The sequence below is a fragment of the Mirounga angustirostris genome, unplaced genomic scaffold, assembly GCF_029215605.1.
Source record: "Mirounga angustirostris isolate CCGP_5_RB_7025 unplaced genomic scaffold, mMirAng1.0.hap1 SCAF_4, whole genome shotgun sequence".
NCBI lineage: Eukaryota > Metazoa > Chordata > Mammalia > Carnivora > Phocidae > Mirounga > Mirounga angustirostris.
The window spans coordinates 179,168,378-179,189,431 of NW_026991712.1; the positions used below are offsets into that span (position 1 = coordinate 179,168,378).

Here is a 21,054-nt window from a genome sequence, read left to right on the forward strand (position 1 = left end):
ACCAAGATGGCGACTCCCTCTCTCTGTGGAATGCTCTTCCTGCTTCCTCCCCAGGAATTCTGGAAGGTGGCTGCCCCTAAGTGTGGGGGGAAGGGCAAGTGCGAAACAGGGTAAGGGGCAACAGAAGGGCTTCTTGGGGAATGTCACTGAGCAGCGCTGTCTTATAGAAAACTGATGGGAGCTACATAAGAGAATTTAAACTCCTCTAGCACTAGTCACATTAAAAAGGTAAAAAGATGAAACTGATTCTGAAACGTATTTTATTTAACCCAGTACGTTAAAACATCACATTTCCACACGTAATCAAGACCAAAAACGATGGAGGTGTTTTACATTCTTTTTCTTTTGGGCACCAAGTCTTTGAAATCCAGGGTTCCTTTTACATGTCTAACGCCCCTCGATTTGTAAGTTGCATTTTCAACAGGAAGACTTGATCTGTGTTTGGGCTTCACCATAACTTACTGTTGGGAAGAAGCAGATTTGCATACTCAAGACATTCTGGGCATACTTTAAACCTTCCAATAACTGAATCAGGTATCGGTTTTGAAATTTAAATTAATGCAAATTAAACATTTTGTTCCTCTGTCCCATTAGCCACCTTAGCTCAGTCCCTGTGTGGCTGGTGGCTACCCCATCAGAAAGCACATGCCGGGCAGCATTACATGGACAGGCCACAGTCCAGAGACAGCTCTGACACCTGAGGCTTTCCTAATTAGCAAACTGAAGACCAGAGATGGGTTTTTATTGGTAAAATTGATGGCCCGTGACCTTGTATGCTCTATGTTAGAAACAGGCTCCCAATGGTCAAACGGAGGAAGGAACTGCCTGAGGGTCAGCCAAAGTACTGGGGAGCCCCTCCCGTGTGCTCCCCAGGAGGGACCTGTGTCCAGATGATCTTTGCCATCTGATGCCATCTCTGGGAGTAACTCCAGATGCCCTTGTGCCCTTGTCCTGGCTGTCTTGAGTGAGCCTTTTCTACCAGGTGACAGCTGGAGCCCTTAAAGGACAGAGAGCCTGGACTTGATAAAACCTACAGGGCAGGCTGAATGAGGCTTGGGACCCCTTTGCTATATTGTTTACTGGAAGTCTGCATGGGAGTAGAATTTATCTGAGACTTGCTTTCCTTATACCCAGGCAGGGAGGTGCTGGAGCAATTTCCCCCACCGGCCCCAAATGTCTTTACTGGCTCCTGTTACATTTCAAAGAGAACCCAAGGGGCCATGTGTGACCAAACTGGCTTAACTCAGTTCAAGACAAACCCTCTAGCTGCTGGATCATTTGGAGGTCCCAGTGGGGAGAACCCCGAGGGAGGGATGGGATGGCTGGGGCAGTGGGATGGCAGGAGTGGGAGATAGAGGTGCTTTAAGAAGTTTCAAGGTACAACTATTTGCCAAATGGGAGAGAAGTTGCTTCAATATTTTTTTTTTTAAGATTTTATTTATTTATATGAGAGAGAGAGAGAGAGCACAGGAGGGGGGAGCGGGAGAGGGAGAAGCAGACTCCCTGCTGAGCAGGGAGCCCGATGCGGGACTCGATCCCGGGACTCCAGGATCATGACCTGAGCCGAAGGCAGTCGCTTAACCAACTGAGCCACCCAGGCGCCCGTTGCTTCAATATTTTAACAACTGTCTGGCTCTCCCGGAACTTATCAGATAATTATCAGTTCTCACCAGGGACAGCATGTGTGTTCCTGCATTGTGTCTTTAGGATTTGGACTGCATGCCTTTCATTGTGTGGTGGCCGGCCTCCAAGATGGCACCAATGGTTCTTATCTCCTGCTATCCACACCCTTGGATTGTCCTCTCCAACAGTGGATGGACTTTGCAATGGTCAGCTCAGCGGCCATGATGAAATACCATAGACTGGGCAGCTTCAGCAATGGAATGATATTCCTTACAGCCTGGAGGCTGGTAGTCCAAGGTCAAGATGCCATCAGGGTTGGTTTCTCCTGAGGCCTCTCTTCGTGGCTTGTAGATGGCTACTTTCTTTCTGTGTCTTCACATGGCCTTTCCTCCATGTGTAGGTATCCCTGGTCAGTGTGTCTGTCTTATTTCTCTTTCTCTTCTTATAAGGATCCCTGTGATGTGGTGGCAGGAAGTCTTATAACACATTGCCTGTGGTGATGGGGAAAGTAGAAAATGTTCCTAATGAACTGGGTGATGGAGCCCAGGCAGAGTGCCACCTGACTCCTTTCTGGCACTTACTGTGAATGTGGGAGGGGACAGAGGCCAACGGAGGGACTGTTGAACCACAAGGACCTGGGACTCAGTTGGGCTTGAAGATTCCCTGCCTCTCCACGTGGCAAAAGAAATGCAAGACATAGGTTCTGGGCAAAGGTCAAATCCAGGGCACTCTCAGGAAAACATGCTCCGAAGATGAAGCTGAGTGTAAGACTGTAATATCCTTTGTCAAGAATGCAGAACAATCTGAGCCAGTGTCTCAGAGAATGATCTGGGCAAAGCATAGGGCTTCTAAGAAGTGCTGTCCCTCCCACTCTTGGCAGAAGCCCAGGGCAGAGGAGTGCTTATGTCAAAGGAATATGTGGGCATGGCTTTTGCCTAGTTGGGTGAACCCCAATAAGGGACACTACCGATGTGGATTGAGGGAGGCAGAGACCCAAAAAAGCAAAAGAAGCCAATGAACCCCACACGTCTATAGGCAGGTAGCTGACTATAAAACTATACAGTTGCAAACATGTGATGTCCTTCATGGAAAAGGTAGGAGGACTCAGAGGGCCGATCCAAGGAACCAGAGGGCAGAGGCGAGCACCATGGAGGGTCATTTCTGGGCAAGAATAGGTCTAAGTCCTAATCAGGGAACTTCCAACATTTTCCTGGCTGGATTTCAGAATGCTTTGGGCCAAGCACTCCTGTGTGTTTGTTTTTCCCTTTTGAACAGAAGGCGTGTCCACAGCAGTATGCTATGTGTGTCCCACCAGTGTATGTTGGGTGTGTGAGGGACAGACGACCCGTCTCTTTAGTTCAAAGGTCTTCAGATTGCTGGAAATGGTACTTGAGAAGCTGAACTTAAGGAACTACACCTAGTGAGCCTCATCTGCTCCTGGACTTGATTTAGATGATGAGATTCTGGAATTTAGGCTGATGCTGGAATGGGGTCAGACTTTGGGGGAACTTGGGAGAGGGTGAGGGAGTGGTACAAGTGAGGTGGGGTGAATCCTTGAGGATCAAAGGGCAGACTGTGGTAGCCAGCCTCTAAGATAGGGCTGCCAATAACACTTGCCTCCTGGTATTCAGGCCCATGGGCTGTCTTCTCCCAACCTGGATGGAGCTGACTTGGGTAATGACAGAGTAGCTTTGGAGGCTTGCCCTAAGAGATGTTGTAGTTTCCATCTTGCTTTCTTGGATCACTTGCTCAGGAAGAGCCATCTGCTATTCCATGAGGATTCTCCAGCAACTCTCTGGATAGGTCCCTATTGTGAGGACGTGGGGCCTTCTGCCAACAGCTACGTGAGTGCGCCATCTTGGAAGCAGATTCTCCAGCCCCCGTCAAGCCTTCAGAAGACTGCAGTCCTGGCCAACAGCTTACCTGCAACTTATAAGTGACCCTGAGCCACCCTGCTAAGCTGCTCCCAAATTCCTGACCCACAGAAACTGTATCAGATAATACATGTTTGGGGTTTTGTGTGTGTGTGTGTGTGTGTGTGTGTGTTTGCTTTAGGCTACTAAATTTTGAGAGAATTTGTCATGCAGCAATTGATAACTTATATATGTTGCAGTTAATTTTACATCAAAAAGACAAAAACTGTTGAACTCTGGTTACTGTTACATATATTAACATATTAAGGGGGAAGACTATAGATATGTGCAATTTATTTTGAAACATACCAAAAAATAAGATGGGTTAACAAATGGGTAGAAGGATGGTTAGACAGATATGCAATAGAGTATAGCAAGATGGTTTTTTTTTTAAAGATTTTATTTATTTATTTGACAGAGAGAGAGACAGCCTAAGAGGGAACACAAGCAGGGGGAGCAGGAGAGGGAGAAGCAGGCTCCCCGCCCAGCAGGGAGCCCGATGTGGGGCTCGATCCCAGAACTCTGGGATCATGACCTGAGCTGAAGGCAGACGCTTAACGACTGAGCCACCCAGGAGCCCCGAATATAGCAAAATGTTAATGATGCAATTAGGTAGGATGTTCTCTGTCAAATTCTTTCTACTTTGCTGTATGTTTGAAAACTTTCATACTTATAAAATATAGGGGGGAAATGGCTGAGTAATTTCATTTGCTGTTGATGGCACGTAAGGGTTCCTCTGATGATGAAGATGAAGATGAAGATGATATAACTGCATTTCATTTACTCCTCTGTTTGTATATTTCACAACAATAACTATTATTTGAATGGCTGAGGGAGGTGATTAGGTGAACGGTCCTGAGTGACACCAGTGGAGGATGCGAAGCCACAGAGACACCTGGGGACTCCAAGGGGTCTGGGGCTGGGATGCAGAGGGCAGAGAACGGGATCTTCACATCACAGGCATGGAGGAAACCGGAATCATGCCAGGGACTAAATCAAACCCGCTGGTGAGGCCAAGAGGACAGTGACAGACAGGAAGTCCCCTCCTCAGATGCCATGAGACCTTCTGGGAAAGGGGTTGAGGAAAGGAAACCGGGAAGGCTGGTCCCCAGAGGGACCAGGCTGTGAGTGACAGCGACAGTGACTGAGATAACCAGCCTTAAATTTGACTGAAAAATGTTAGATTGGACTAGATTGAATATGTCACATCTGGGAGGTAATTTTCCTCAATAAGCCTCAGCCTCCTCTCACCTGTAAAATGATAATAAAATATTTAAAAACCTCCTAAGGCTGTTGTGGCCAAGGGGGATTTCAGGTGCCAATATTTCTGCACATGTGAGTCAAAGCTGTGAGTTTACAGTCCTGCTACACATTCATATATAAGCACACACACACACACACACACACACATTGACACACACCCACATCCACACACTCGCCACAGGGACACTGACGGGTGTCAATGTACAGAGCACGAAGTCTGAAGGGATATGCCCCATAAAGTCAACAGGGGATATTGGGTGATGAGGGTGACAAATGGTCTTTAACTATTTTCTTACTTTCTCTTTATCCCTGATTTTTTTTTTTTTTAAGTAGGCTCTACCCTGGGCTTTTGCCAACATGCGGCTTGAACCCATCACCCTGAGATCAAGACCTGAGCTGAGATCGAGAGTCGGACGCTCAACTGACGGAACCATCCAGGCACCTCTAACCCCGATTTTCTCACAATTAAATGTGTTCTACTTTTGGAATTGGAGAAAATAAGCAAAAATCAAGACCCACCCTTGTGGCTCTAAGCCCATCCCCAAAGCCACCAGGGGAAGCGCGCATGAATACCTTGCTTGATGATGGGAGGCCTGTGAGTGCTATCCACCACAAAGGAGAACATCTTCCCACCAGCACTCACAGGCCGCTTGTGGGAGGCAGGCGGGACCATGGTGGGTCTGGGAAACCCCTGGGACCAGCTCCTCTGCACTGGTGGTGTCCGGATGCCTGGGTGGAAGGGCATCTGTGGTGGTGAGGGTGACTGTTTCGACTGCTGTGTGGCTCGAGGTGGCTGTGGTCTTGGCCAAGGTGCTGAACCACTCATCCATGGGAAGGAGACCTGCAGGGGCAGACAAGAGGGTCAGAGGAGGTTCCAATCTGCTGGGGGGTGGTCTCCACTCTTGTCCCAGCCCTATAATTGCTGCCCTGGGGCTCACCTTATAAGTCTCTTCCCCCAGGAAGCCCTCCCAGACTCTCCCCAAGTTTGCACATTGCACACTATCACCCCACCATTAATTGGGGGCAGCCTTCATGCCAGGCATCCTGGCAAGAGGTTCACGTGCACTGCCCTATTTAATACACCCAACACTCTTCTGTCGTGAGACTGGGGCTGAGCAAGACCTTGTGACTTTCCAAGATCACAGATTTGCTGGTGAGCCTCTGAGCTGGTAGAATGTCACCTCTAAGAGAAGAGGGCTTTTTGTCTATCTTGCTCACCCCTGTATCCTCAGCACCTAGAATAAGTGCCTGGCACATACAGAGCAGGCCCTCGAATACTGGGTGAAAGAATGAGGGAACAGATCACTGAGATTCACACCCAGCTTTCTAGGACCCCCAGCCCGCTTTCTTTCCATCCATACTGCCCATCTCTTGGGCACTTCTACGCCATCTGTCCTCCGAAGCCGAGAGCTCTGGGATAACAGGAATCCCAACTGTCTCATTAACCTTTGATCCTCAATGTCTACCACACCTGATTCTTGGGAGATGCTCCGTAAATATCTACCAAGGGAATGTTTCAGCATCTGACCCGTGGAAGATGTCTGCAGCCACTGTCATTGGGAAGCAAGCCCAACTCCATCTAACCTCGGCCAGGCACATAGAGGGGCTGACACCTGGCTTGTGCCTGGGTTTAATGCCTCCGTGGTGGCTTCTCCCTGTGTCTAGGGGTTAAACAATGACACCGGGGCGGGCTGTCATTTATTGCTCTTTCCTTATCCATTCCTCACAATAGCCCTTCAGGTCTCCTGATTCCTACTTTACAAACTGAGGCTTGGTGAGGTTAAGGAATTTACTCAGGCTCAGGTCGTGGTGGGGAGGGAACTGGGATGGAGGTCTGATGACCCCTGTTTCTGTTTCTGTCTCTCAACCCTCACTCCCTTCTCTTGGCAGAAAAAACACACTAAGTTCAAATGTTTGTCAGGACCTATGTAGGGCCACACATCTATTCCCCTTGGCTCACATTTCTCCTTCTGTAGACTGGAGAGAATATGAGTTCAGAGGCACACAGAGAGAAACAGACACTTCCAAAATATGAGCACCAGCTTGCAGAGCTTCAGTTGGATTTTATTCAAGAGGAAGGCTCTCCCGCTCACTCAGTCTCCTGAACCAAGCTTTTGGTCCAGTCTTTCCCCAGCAAGTCAAGGATCCTGTGCGTTCCCTCTGAAGACTCTTTCTTGGAGCCGATGAGAACAGTGTTCGGGGGAAATCAAGCTCCAAGCTCCAACTGCCTGGAGACATCTGGCCCAGCATACCTAATGTTACTGGCCCACTTTACATCTGCTTCAGGAACAGACTTGGCAGGGTGCTGGGAATCTGTTACCCTCTGCACAGTTTCGAATTTCTCTCCACTGTCAACACCTTAGTCTCTCCATCTGTGCCTTCCTCCTGTCTTCACTCTCCGCGGCTGAGGTGCCCTGCCCCTGCCCTGACTTCTCCATCCACTCTGTCCCTTCCCTTCCCCTCCTCTTGCCTCAGTCACTCCTATAACTTTTCCCGTCAGTTTAATAAATATTTATTGAACGAATGGGCCCAAGGTGACAAAGGGTAAATTCTAATGTGGTTTACCCCCAGCCTGCTGGTGAGCAAATCTAGAGGTTACTGGCAGGGGTGGAGGAACTCCCTCTCGCGCTGGGGTCCTCAGGTAACCTGCTCACCGCTAACCAACTGCAAGGATGCTAGCAGGAGTGAACACACCGGGGGTCTCCAGTGCTCCACTTCCCTAGCGCTCAGGCCAGAACCCACTCGGGTCCTTTGGGAGATTCCCGGGGAATCCCCCACCCAATAGCCGAGCTCCTTCTTGTGGGTGGGGCTACATACTCAGCCAATCACATCCCCTGGGCATCGTGATTGGTCCAGTAGTGGGGCATGTGATCCAATCGGAGGACCCGTGGGACCCGCGGCTGGACACCAGGATCTGGAAAGACCTCCCAGACTCGAGAATGTAGCCCCCGCGGATGAGGGAGTGGGGCCCGGGCACCGAGAGATGGAAGCTATTGCTGTTTTAATTTGGTAAATCACACATAACATAAAATTTGCCATCTTAACCATTTTTAAGTGCAGGGTTCAGGAGTGTTAAGGACACTCACATTGCTGGGAGACAGATCTTCAGAAAGTTTCCATCTTGCAAAACTGAATCGCTGTCCCCATGAAATAACACCTCCCCTTTCCCCTCCCCCCAGCCCCTGGCACCCAGCATTCCACTTTCTGTCTCTATGAATTTGACTCTCTAGGTACCTCAGGTAAGTGGAATCACACAGCATTTGTCTTTTGGTGACTGGCTTATTTCACTGAGCAGCGGGTCCTCAAGGTTCATCCACATTGTAGCAGGTGTCAGAATTCCCTTCCTTTTTGTATACGTCACATTTTGTTTATCCATTCAGTGTCAGAGGGCACTTGGGTTGTTTCCACTCTGACTATTGTGACCATGCTGCTGTGAACGTGGACGTGCACGCCGGGAAGCTCACTTTGAGCCCTGGCTTGGGTGCCCTGAGCTGCTTAGCCCCATGAGGCCAGCTAGAACAGCACAGAGCCCTAACCATAGGGTGTCTAAATGGGGAGGAGCCAGGGACTCCCGAATGCAGCAAAGCCTCCAATCGGCTTTTTGGCTTCAAAAATAAAACTATAAAGCTTTTCATTTTCTTTCTCAAGCTTGTTGATTGTGGATAGCTTTAGTTGGAAGGTTAAAGTTGATTTTTTCTGGTTTGCCTGCTTGCTCTATAATAGGCAAGGTCAAGGTTTTCTCAGAAATTGCTGCCGGTAACTATAAGGAAATAGGCAGGGGTAAAGCAAACACAAAAAGACTCACATTAAAAAGCTGGTTCTGGGCTGTGCTCACATTAGAATGTACACAGAGGTTGGGGTCAAGGTCAGTTATCAACAAGTCTGCTTTTAGAAACTTTAGTTTAAAAATACATGCTAATGCCTTTTCTTGTTCTTTTTTTCCCCCCATTCTCTGACCCTATGGCATGTTGCATGTTTTTTTGTTTTGTTTTTGAGGGAGCATATGTGATGTTCACACTCTCTCTAAAATAGCAGGTTGTCAACCACCTGGATTAACCATGACACAGCCACTGCTGAATTTATATCAGCTTGAACAAACACCTGGAAATGATTTACTCAAGAAAACATAATCCATTTTTTTCAGATTATCTACTTGTTCTTTGTGTTATCTTTCCAGTATGTGCTTTTAGCCCTGTGCAGGCTGAATGGGACACTCTAAAGTAATCAAGGTATTTTGGATACAGGGTGCCTACAGGACACACGCATTCTGCCAGGAAGCCCTGGAAGCTGGGTAGAAAGTGAAGTATACCATGCCCTTGGAGAGCCTGTCACAAGCTCTGTTGTTTGTAATTGCCGATACTTCTATGACTATGAGCCACCATGTCGAGAAGGCACACATGTGCCGGAGACTGTGTTGTGCACTGAACATATGTGTTCTCATCTGATTGCCAGGATAATCTCGGAGGTGGGGAGGCATTTTTACCCCCATGTTGTGGATTAAGAAACTGAAGCTCAGAGAGGTTAAGTGACTTGCCCAAGGTCCCACAGCCAGGAAGAAGTGATGCTGTTTGACTCTAACACCGTGCTCTCAGAGCTTTGAGGTTATTCAAAGTCATGATTTTATACCTGCTTTCTATACCCACGAAAGGGTCTTAAACGATTGATTAGTGAGGAATAGGAGATTTTCTGAGTTATAAGAAAGAAAATAAGAAAGAAACAGTGTGAAGGACCACAAGATGTTGCACGGAAACAGGATTTTCTAGGAACACTGACAACTCTTTTATGGAAGTGTTATTCATATGGCACACGCTGGATGTTACTCAGAGGACACCAACCAACCTCCACCCGAGCAGGACGGGGGCATGTCCTCTGTACCAGGGGTGTGCTGGGGCCAGCCGCTACCAGCTCGTGAGAGCCAGTTACTAAATGCCCAGGAGTTTCTTTTTTTTTTTTTTTAAAGGTTTTATTTATTTGACAGAGAGAGACACAGCGAGAGAGGGAACACAAGCAGGGGGAGTGGGAGAGGGAGAAGCAGGCTTCCCGCCGAGCAGGGAGCCCGATGTGGGGCTCGATCCCAGGACCCTGGGATCATAACCTGAGCCGAAGGCAGACACTTAATGACTGAGCCACCCAGGTGCCCCGCCCAGGAGTTTCTTGAGCTGGTTGAGAGACACAGCCATTAATAAAAATCAAATTACATAAACATACAATTAAATGATATTAGAAACAAAGGTAACAGATAGTTAGAACTCACCCTTCCTAATTATTTTACTATATTTTATTATTATTCATGCTCTTGAGGTTATTTAACTCTACATATGTGTGCGTTACCGCTCGTCTCTCTGCATCTCTGTATTCAGTGAGGTCTCACTGGTCGCTTGACATTGGTCTTGATGGAAGTATTTATACCACAGAAATCAGGACATACTGTAAATCAGAGCTTGATCTTTTTTGTTTTGCTGATCGTCTACACTTAAGGAGGTTCTGGCGAAAATGTTAACAATGTAAATTATATAAAAGCATGTTATGTCTAGAGCCATTAAATTATGAGTAGCATGTAAAATCGGCGAAATAGTTCTCGAGGAAGTATTCAAAAACTATTATCTGGTACAGCAAAGAGGCCACTGATAAACACGTGAAGTTCCAACATACATCTTCCTTGTTTACTTGTGGATGCAAACAAAGATATCCACCCACGTTCAGGTTGGGAACCCACTCTCTCGTCAGTCATGAAGGTAAGTTGGCTGTGGGTGTGAGCATTCAGCCCGTCAGGGAAAGCGCTCTGTGAGGGTCGATTGGCTATATGCAACTTACGATAAAGAGCAGTGTATATTTTATTATTATTTGTAGAGAATGTGTTACACATTCTCTCCATCAGTAAGGCTTACACTCTGTGTGCATGCTTTACTTTTTCCAGAGAGCTGGTTGGTAAACATTTTCAAGCGGAGCATGGCTGTGCCCAGCACCCCGAACCGTGCCTGGGACGTGCTGCGGGCGTCAGCTGGCTGAACTGAATGGGACAACTGGCAAACAGAGCACAAGTCAAGAGGCCTTTGGCTGATTCTGGAGGTGGGGTGGGGAAAATACACCACAAGCCTGGCTCATCTTATACTAGCGGAAAGTAAGGAGGTCCTCCAAAGCCAAGGGTGGGGACCTGTCAAGGGACATGGCAACCAACCTCAAAGAGCTCCCAGTGGCCAAGGCTGGAGTTATTTGAGCGGCAAGACAGAAAACGTAGTATTGGATCATAACCCAAAGTATACACGGAATATACACAAGTTCATACTGATATAAATACACGATTCAGGAAATACATAAACAGGGAAGGAGAGACAATCTTCCTTACAGAAGAATTTAGCATATGTAGATAGGCCCCCCTCCAGGAGGTGGAGCTTGATTCCCACTGTCTGCTCCTTCCTCCCCTCTCCTTTGGGGTGGGCTATACACATGACCTGCTTCCAAAGACTAGAGTACGAAAGGGGAAAAGTAGTAACTTTCTAGTGGAGAAACCTGGCAAAGACCAGCTTAGCCAAGGGAAGACGTTAACATCCCCAGGGATGTCATGTGGATATTGGGTACCCCCTGATATGTGACAAGGACACTTCACCTTTGTGGCATGTTTTCTGAAAACCATAACCCCAACCTAATAAGAGAAGAGGATCAGGCAAATCAGATATGACCACAATGCAATCCAATCAGGTATCCTGGAGAATGACCCCTGGTCAGTATTCCTCAAGACTACTGAGGTCACGAAAGACAGACCAAGAAATTGTCCCAGACCAGAGGAGGTTAAGAAGACATAGTGATGAAAGGCAGCATGGTGCCCTGTGTTAGGTCATGGAGCCTGAAGTTCAGTTAATAATCGTGGGCCAATGTTGGTGTCTTGGTTTGGAAAACTCTACTATGGTAATGTAAAATGCTTAAAATGGGGGAAATGGAGGGAGAGGTATACAAGAACTCTCTGTACTACTATCATTACAACTTTTATGTAAATCTAGAAATTATTCCAAAATGAAAATGTTATTTCCTTGGCTGGGGGCGGGGGGCGGGGAAGAAAGGCTTTGAGTTACCAGGAGAAAACCCTACAAAATCCTTACGCAACTACTAATGTAGCTTACTCATGGGAGAGTTCTCTGGGACTGCTTCCAGCCCCAGAAGTTTACAAAATAAAGTTTACTAAACTTTACTCTTGTAGCTACACAACTGTAATGACTGGAAGGGGTGAAGGTGGAAAACAGTCACACTGACCACAGCAAGGAGGCTCAACTGGATAGACTAGAAAACACAGCTGTTAGCGCCAACAGCCAGCAGGGGGCACTCTTTGGCACAAGGGCCAACAGCCTTCCCTACCTCAGCCGCTCCTGGGATGTTGCACTAACTCCAAGTGGGGTAATAATTCTAAGTCCCCTAGAAAAGGAGAAATTGTGTCCAAGACTTTCAGTGTGAGAAATCGGGATTATGCATTTGGAACAGGGACGGGACAGGTTATATATAATTTCTGGAGCTTCAGAAAGGCGGTCTGTTTGAGGGGTTCATAAGAATCATTCATTTGGATTTTTACCAGCTGGGTTAAAAAGGAGATCTGGCCCATTGAATTTCTCCATTGTCTGTAAGTCTTCTAGCCTAGAGTTTTCCCTTTCTTTTCTTTCTTTTTTTTTTTTTTAAGATTTTATTTATTTATTTGAGAGAGAGAGGGAAAGCAGGGGAGGGGGAGAAGCAGAGGGACAAGCAGACTCCCCACTGAGCAGGGAGCCTGACATGAGGCTCAATCCAGGACCCTGAGATCATGACCTGAGCTGAAGGCAGATGCTTAACCGACTGAGCCACCCAGGCGCCTCCAGTTTTCCCTTTCATGTTCTAACTAGCTTCCTGGTCAGTCCACAAAATGGGAAATAGAGTCTAATGAGAAAAGACCCAGATTTTTGCAAATAGCCTCTTCTACCCCTAGATGAGGTCTATTTCAGGTCAGTCTTGCCAGATTGAGACTGAAGGGGTCAAAGAATGATTGATCTCCCACTAAGTTAAGAAAAGAGAAGCAGCAAGGTGGTTCTAGTGTGATCATAGAGTGTGAGCTTCCAGAGGACACCGTAAGCAGCCACGGTCGGTCCCTTGTTTCCTGGGCTGGGTTGTTTTGCCTGGATGCTAAGGCTTCACCTGCGCATTTCTCTCTGCATCCCCGCCCTGCCCTCCGATGTCATCTGGGTGGCCTGTAGACATCTGATGACAACACAGACCTCAAGAGTCCTTTTGTGTGAGTTTTTGCTGAGGACACCTCCTGAGGCATGTGCTGCCCAGGCCCTACAAGCCACTGGCCTCAGAAAATCTCCTCTGACAAGAAACACCTGGCCTCAGGGCGCCTCATCACATCAGCAGGTCCCACACCTACGAGATCAGGTTGGGGATGACAAAGCTTGCCTAGCAAGAGGTTTGTTCTGAAGAGCTCTCTGGTCCATTTGGTCACTGGTCCCTCAAGCCTGGGGACAGGCAAAGCCACATCTTCTCAAGAATGGAATCTATGCAAAGGTGCCATGAAGATGGAAATGCCACCCTTCTCCAGGATGGACCAATAAGCCCCCAACTCCATGAGCTTCTCATCACACCCATTCACCAGAGGAGAGGAATGAGCTACTCCGCTTCTTTGGGGATTGGCTTGGGGCTTTTCCAATGGAAAAGTGGATTGTTTCTCATTTTCTTCCCTCTTCCCCCAAATTCCTACTCTCAATCCTATAGGAAGGTTCGGTTGAGGCAGGGGTAATGCTTCCTGATGTCACGGACATCTGGAGTTTCTTTGTTTGTTTTGCCTACCCTGCATCCATTTCTCCATCTTCTGGATGCGCACCTTAATTTTTGTGGAGCAGACAGCCTGCCCCCCCCCCCAATTTTGGTCCATGTAATTCTGGTGGGGCTGATCCCTTCTGCTCCAGGGGAGAGACCATGACCTAGGCCTGGCAATCAGAGCATTCCTTGTCCCTGGCCTCAGTGATTGGTTCAGGGATAGGCATGTGGTCCAAGTCAAGCTAATTAAGAAATTTCTACTTTTCTTGGAACTGCTAAATTTAGAGGGTGCTGGGGATGCTGGCCACCACCTCACTACAGGTAAGGCAAGGGACTGCCTGAGATTGTGAAGCTAGATGAAAAAGAGATTCCTGACCATTGTTTGGGCACCTGGATCCAGCTGGGCCTGAAGCTGGTACTTTTGGCCTTTTCAGTTACATGAGCTCCTCCCGCCCACCCCCCGCCCCATGCCTTAGGCTGTTTGAGTTGGGTTTCTGACACTTGCAAACAATAAAATTTCCTGGAAAATATGCTTATTGAGACTTTAGCACAAGCATCAGGATGTAGTCAGAATGAGAGGTGTTATGCAGGTTATGATATACTCAAATACAACCCACCAGACTGTAAACAGGCACCACATTTATCTTTAAACTTGTAAAAATAAAGCAGTGGCCCAGAGAAGAAGTGATTTAAGACCAAGGAACCAACCATAAGACCAGTAGTGAAACATCACATAGAGAAACGTTGAAAAATAAACAGTTCTCTAGCTACAGCGGACTTCAGACTACAAATCCCAAATATCTTTTCAAAAGTTATACCAGGAACAACATTCCAAGTTTTAAAAGAAAACTTTCCAATGGAAGAAACAGTAAAATGTATAATATGCATCTGTTGTATATATTATATATTAACGTCTAGGATATCTATCAGATATGTCTTAATGTGATTATATTACGACATGTGCAAATGCATATATATAATGTATCTACATATTTAGAACCACATATTTCCAGCTTTTTCAAAAAAGATGTGGTGAAAAGACTGTTCAAATCTATTTTTTTAGCTTGCCTATTTTTTTTCTTATTCCTCAGTTAACCAAGTAAAAGCAATTGAGCAGCAGTTTCTGGAACACAGGCGGGCTCGGGCTGGGCTAGCTCCTTCTCCCTGTCCTCATCTCCATTTTCAGCTCTTCTTTCAGAAAACTAAGGAAAAGAGGAGAGTCGGTGGAGCATGGGGTTATAAACAGAGGCTGGTCAATGTTTCCCGTAGAGCCAGGCAGTAGATGTTTCCAGCTTTGTGTGCCGCATGCTCTGCCCAGCTAATTCTGCCGCCGTAGCGGGACAGCAGACTTAGCTACGCCGACGTGAACAGGATGGCTGGTTTCCCATAAAACTTTATTTACAGAAACAGGTGATGGCCTGGATTTGGCCTGTGGGCTGTAGGTTGCCAACCTCTGGTTAGGAGCGTGGGATTCAGCATTGCACAGAATCAGGTGCTGCTCCCTCTTTGTCCCTGACCATCTGTGTGACCCTGACGAATGTGTTCGTTTTGTGCCTCATCTGAAATATCAGGATGGTAACAGCTACTTCTTAGTTGGTGAGAAGTGAACGAGATAGCGCATGTACCACGCTTAAAGTACTTCCTGGTACGTGGTATGTGAACACTGAACAGTAGCCATCAGACATTATCATCAGCAGCAAAGAGGAAAAAGAAAGGGTGTGGCTGGATTTGCCCAGGAGCTGCAGCAATATCCGGGTAAAAAGTTAGTGGAGGCAAATAAGGAAGCCAATAAGTGCAATTGCATTTTCTTCTGCTATTGGTGGCTTTCGTTTTTACTGCCATGATACATCTTCCCCATCAGCAGGTGCAATTGCAGGCTGGCCTGGGGCCCCCAGGACGTGCCTTGACCGCCCTGCAGTGAAGGACCTGCCTGAGCTCTCGCAGCACCATGGGGCTCCAGGTTAGGAAAAGCCCCTGGACCCCTAGGGACTCAGGAGAGCAGCCTTTCAATCCCAGCGCTGGCTGTAACCAATACATAACCTTGAGGAAGTCGCAGGAAATCTTTGAGCACCATTTACACAATGATAGGGTGGTCCCAATGACCTCTACAGAAATTCTGAAGGGAGAAGGGGGACCTGTGATTAATGAGTATCTCCTTGGCAGAAACTGGAAACAAAAGCTTAGAGAGGTGACATAAGTTGTAGCTGGAATTTGAACTTGAGTCTATCGAAATCCAAAGCGCTTGCTTTCTTCACTGTATCTGCAGAGCTTCCCCATCACAGCGGCAAGCAGCAAGGGGTGCGGGGCTGATAGAGGTGCTCTTTGTGTCGGGTGGGATGTCATGACATTGCAGGAAGGACGAAGGAGGTATCCAGGTCACATGGGACAGTGTGGCTGGACTGGGAACAGGGCCAAGCAGCTAAAGGGAAGGGTAGTCATGTTTACCACTGTGGGGCCCCCCACTGGCCCCTGTGGGCAAGGGTAGCCCAGAGCCCGATCTGGGGTGGTTGCTGATGGGGCCATGCACGGGGCGAGGAAAACCGCTGCCAAGGGCTGTCAACCCATTCATGAAACAACTGTACACATCACTTGGGACGTCTGGCTGCCTTTCTTCCTTCTGCACATTTCCCTTAGACTTGCCATATTTCAGAACAGAGAAAGACCCGATTTATAGATTTGGGCAAGGTGGGTTTCCTTGCCCCTCTGCTTGATCAGAATACCACTACCATGAATAGGACAGCTTGTTTCCACACCTCCCTTCCCGGAGATCAGAAAGCACTCCAAAAGGCAACCACAGACAAAACCCACAATATGGCAGCCATGTCCGGATGTGACTTCAATTGCCCATGCCTCATGCTGAAGCAGAGACTCTCTTATTACTTAATTGTTTTTTGGGGGGCATTGCAAATGTCCCTGCAGCTCATGTCCTGCCTAGCTGGGGTGGGGGGGTGGCGCCCTCCACATGGACTCTGATGTGAATGGTGACTCTGGAGTTGTGCAAAATGGCGGCCCTATAGACTTCGGCGGAAGAACTATGATTTACAAAGCATGTTCCTGGACATATCCCCCGGGGGCAGGTGCCAATGTATTTTGTCAACCAAGAGGGGTTTTGGGGGTATTTTTTCATCTTGGATGTCATCCCACAGGTAATTTATATGGACATGTATCCATCTGCTGGCTGGGGAGGTTTTGGGGGTCCTTCCTGTCCTGTCTAACTCCCAGAAGAGGCATGCATCCTGGCTGCTAACATGCTTATTTGCTTGGTTCTAAAGCTGAGAGTTACCATGACCTTGTCAGAGGGGCTGGACGCCAGGCCAAGCGATTTACATACATTATGAACTTAACGCCACAGTAACTTCATGCGGTAGGGACCGGTAGTGCCCTGAGTTTACAGCAGCAGGAACCAAGCTGTGAGAGTGGGGTGACTTGGGCACGAGCCCACAGTGTAAGCGCAGGGCTGGGACTGTGCTCGAGGCAGCCTGACCAGGACACACACTCTCCCCACCGTGACATCTACTAATACATGTGGCTCCCCGACCTCCCACCACCCTCCACCCCCCATCCCCAAGAAAAGGCGGTCACATCCCTTCTGATTGGTATGGTCACCACAAAGCCTGAAATAAATGTTTTCATTTGGGAACTCTGTCAGGAAGAGAATAGCTCTGATCATGCCCATCCCTTTTGACATCATGATGATCCTCCTTGAAAACTCTACCTCAGGGGAAAACACAGTGCCCTCACCAGGGACCCAAAAACCCAGCCAGAAACAAGAGTATGCAGCAATCAGGATGGCCACAAATTTCCTAGAAAAGCTGGACCTCAAAGTATTTAATGAGAGATGCCCTTCATTACCTCCTCTTCCTTCCTTCCTTCCTTCCTTCCTTCCTTCCTTCCTTCCTACCGCCCTACCTTCCTTCTGTCCGTCCTACTTTCCCTCCTTCCAGTCCATAAGCCTACCCTCACTCAGGCCCTGCAGAGGACCCCTCCATTACTAAGAGCTCAGAGGATGCTTGCATGAAAGTCTCTCAATCTAGGAATGCCCTGAGCAGAGAGCACTTTGGGGAGGATGGAGGAGGGGAGAGCCTGCAGGGAAAGGTGGCTCCCTGGGAAAGCCCAGGCTGCTATAAGCGCCCTGGGCACAGGCCTGCAGAACATTTGAGCAGCTGACTGCAGTCACTTGAGGGAATGAAGCGGGACGCAAATGCTTATAGAAATAAGAATGGAAAAAAATGTGTGTATATTCAAGTGCCCACAAAAGTGTGCTTTGCTGTCTTTGAAAACCAGTCGGGGATATTGCTCTGGCTAGCGTTAGATTAAATGGTTTTCTTCCCTCTGTTCCCCACAAGTGGGGACAGAGATGAATTCTGCATTGACCAGCTGTGTGATGCTGGGGAAATCACTTAACTTCTCTGAGTTTTGGATTCTTTGTCTGTAAGATGGGGATCATGAGAGAACCCACCTCGTAGGTTGTTGTGAGTGTTAAATAAGGGAGAGCAGGCAAATTGCTTAGCACAGTGTCGTTCATATCTGTAACTCCTGCTACTCCACTGATTTCTCTTTTTACCAAGTGTCCTCTCCTTCTGTAGTCAAGGTTCGAGGTCGTCATCATTGTTTCTTACACTTATATCAGAAACACCTTGTAAAGTGAAGTACCCCTTCCATACTTAGACATCTCTGTGCATGACACCCTTATTCACAACAGCCAGAAGGTGGGAACAACTATCGATGGATGAACGGCTCAACGAAATGTGGTGTAGACCCACGATGGAATATTACTCAGCTCAAAAGCATCCCTTTACTCAAAAAGGAAGGGGATTCTGACACCTGCTACAACATGGATGCACCTTGAGGACATGATACTACGTAAGTGGAGCGAGACAGTCACAAAGGGACAAACACTGTTAGATTCCACTTACACGAGGTGCCCAGAGCGGTCAAATTCAGAGAGACAGAAAAAACGGTGGCTGGGGGCGGAAGGAGGAGGGAGTTTTTATTTAATGGGCACCAAGTTTCAGTTTGGGAAGATGAACAGAGTTCTGGAGACTGCTGTAGAACCATGCGAATGTAATGGCGTGGAACTCTATACTTAAAAACGGTTACGATGGTGAATATTTTCAGTAGTTGGCCACAATCTTTAAAATTAAAAATTAAAAACAAACAAAAAAACCCAAGTACCTCGAAGGTTGTTTTGTTTTTTTTTTTAAAGATTTTATTTATTTATTTGACAGAGAGAGAGACACAGCGAGAGAAGGAACACAAGCAGGGGGAGTGGGAGAGGGAGAAGCAGGCTCCCCACGGAGCAGGGAGCCCGATGCAGGGCTCGATCACAGGACCCCAGGATCATGACCTGAGCCGAAGGCAGACGTTTAACTGACTGAGCCACCCAGGCGCCCCTCTCCAAGGTTTTTTGGGGGAGTAACAGAAATGGAGGGAAATGTCCTGAAAGGTTGTGGTGATGTCTTACTCCGTAAACATACTAAAACGGGGGGCACCTGGGTGGCTCAGTTGGTTAGGCGTCTGCCTTCCGCTCAGGTCATGATCTCAGGGTCCTGGGATCGAGCCCCACATCAAGCTTCCCGTTCAGCTCTCCCTCTTCCCCTGCTTGTACTCTCTCTCTCTCTCTCAAATAAAAAATAAAATCTTTTAAAAAAACATACAAAAATGGGCTGAATCACAGGCTTACAATGAATGAAGTTTATGTTATGTAAATTTTACTTTACATAATCAAAGCCCATCAGATTTTATCCTTTAAACATGTGCAGCTGATTGTATGTCAATCATATCTCCATTAAGCTGGGTTTTTTCCCTTTTTTTTTTTTAAGTGGGCTCTATGCCCAGCTTGGAGCCCAATGCGAGGCTTGAACTCACGACCCTGAGATCAAGAGTCAGACGCTTAACTGGCTAAGCCCCCCAGGCGCCCCTCCATAAAGCTATTTCTTAAAAAAGCAGCAGTTTTCCATATATGAACGCACTCCTTGTAGTTTTTTCAAACAAGGCCCCCTTTTGATGGATATTTAAGTTTCAATTTTTGTGTCCCTATAAATAATACTTCCATAAATATCTTCATATGAAAAAAATGCAAACACTGTTGGTCTTTCCCCTGCTGGCAAGCCACAAAATAAGAATTTCCCAGGCAGGGCTTTCTGGGAACCTGTAATTTTGTTGAACATTCCAGAAACATTCTTATAATCAAACATATTTGAGAAACATTGACTCAAACTTCACAAACTTGGATTTACAGGCTTGGGGTTTGAAACTCCATTTTCTCTGGTTCAGGAAAAATATCTGTAAATGCTCTATACAAGGGATTCCATATTTAGGCTTCCCTTCTATTGGGGGTACATCGGAATCACCAAGGAGCCTGTGAGAATGCATATTCCCCAATGCAGGCCCCACTCCCAGGGAGGCTGTGTAGGGTCACCAGATTTAACATAAATAAATACGTAGATTAAAAAAATAGATATAGGGCGCCTGGGTGGCTCAGTCGTTAAGCGTCTGCCTTCGTCTCAGGTCATGATCCCAGGGTCCTGGGATCGAGTCCCACATCGGGCTCCCTGCTCGGCGGGAAGCCTGCTTCTCCCTCTACCACTCCCCCTGCTTGTGTTCCCTCTCTCGCTGTGTCTCTCTCTGTCAAATAAATAAATAAAATCTTTAAAAAAAAATAGATATAAATGAAATATAGAGTATCCAATTAACTCTGAATTTCAGACAAATACTAAATAATTTTTTTAGCATAAGCGATCCCTTGCAATATTTGGGACATACTTATACTAAAAGATTATTTGTTGTTTCTCTGAAATTCAGATTTAACTGGGTGTCCTGTGTTTTTTCTGGCAACCTTAAGTATAAGTCCTTGGGCCTGAATGAGGCCCAGGGATCTGCATTGTTGGTCTGCTCCCCACAGGGTTCTGATGTGGGTGTGTGTGTGGGGGGGTCCTTATTATCCATGTTGAGAACTCTTGATCAGGTCAACACCTTCTGGGTCAGGAGCACCCCCTTTCAGTGCTGCCCCAGGACCCTGGTGCATTCCATGAGCAAACATACTTTAATGGTCTAAGGAGGATAAGGCAGCTGAGCAGCAGCTGAAAAATCTGCCTGCCCCACATCTTCAAAGCCAAATGTGATGGATGTGGCATCATGACCCACGCAACCTGAGGGACGCCGTCCATCTTCCTGGGGTGCACAGTTAGGTCTGCCTGTGGGCTCAAAACCCCAGGAGTCTGTCTAGATCCTCTAAATTTGATTTATTTATACCCAGCCTTATTCCAGAAAGGATTTTAAGCCTTGGAGGCCTCAGTCCATGTAGCGTTCTTGGGGGGCGGTGAGTAAGATAAAGATGCCATCTCTCTTGGACACAAGTGACAGATGTTAATTGTGTGCTCACCGTGAACGGGCACCATGCTAGTTTTACAATTATAATCATCTCTTTCCACCCTCAAGGTGAGCCTGCAAGGTAATTGCTGTCATTGGCCCCATTTTA

The 21,054-nt window shown here is 47.3% G+C and overlaps 1 protein-coding gene across 1 annotated transcript in view; it reads right to left on the reverse strand.

The window, feature by feature from the left end:
• The window catches only part of FHAD1 (forkhead associated phosphopeptide binding domain 1), a 129,681-nt gene that overhangs the window by 82,159 nt on the left and 26,468 nt on the right, over positions 1–21,054 (reverse strand). Inside the window, exon 4 of the mRNA XM_064589895.1 lies at positions 5,373–5,640. Within this exon, the coding sequence (XP_064445965.1) occupies positions 5,373–5,640 (268 nt within the window). The remainder of the gene's footprint in view (positions 1–5,372; positions 5,641–21,054) is intronic.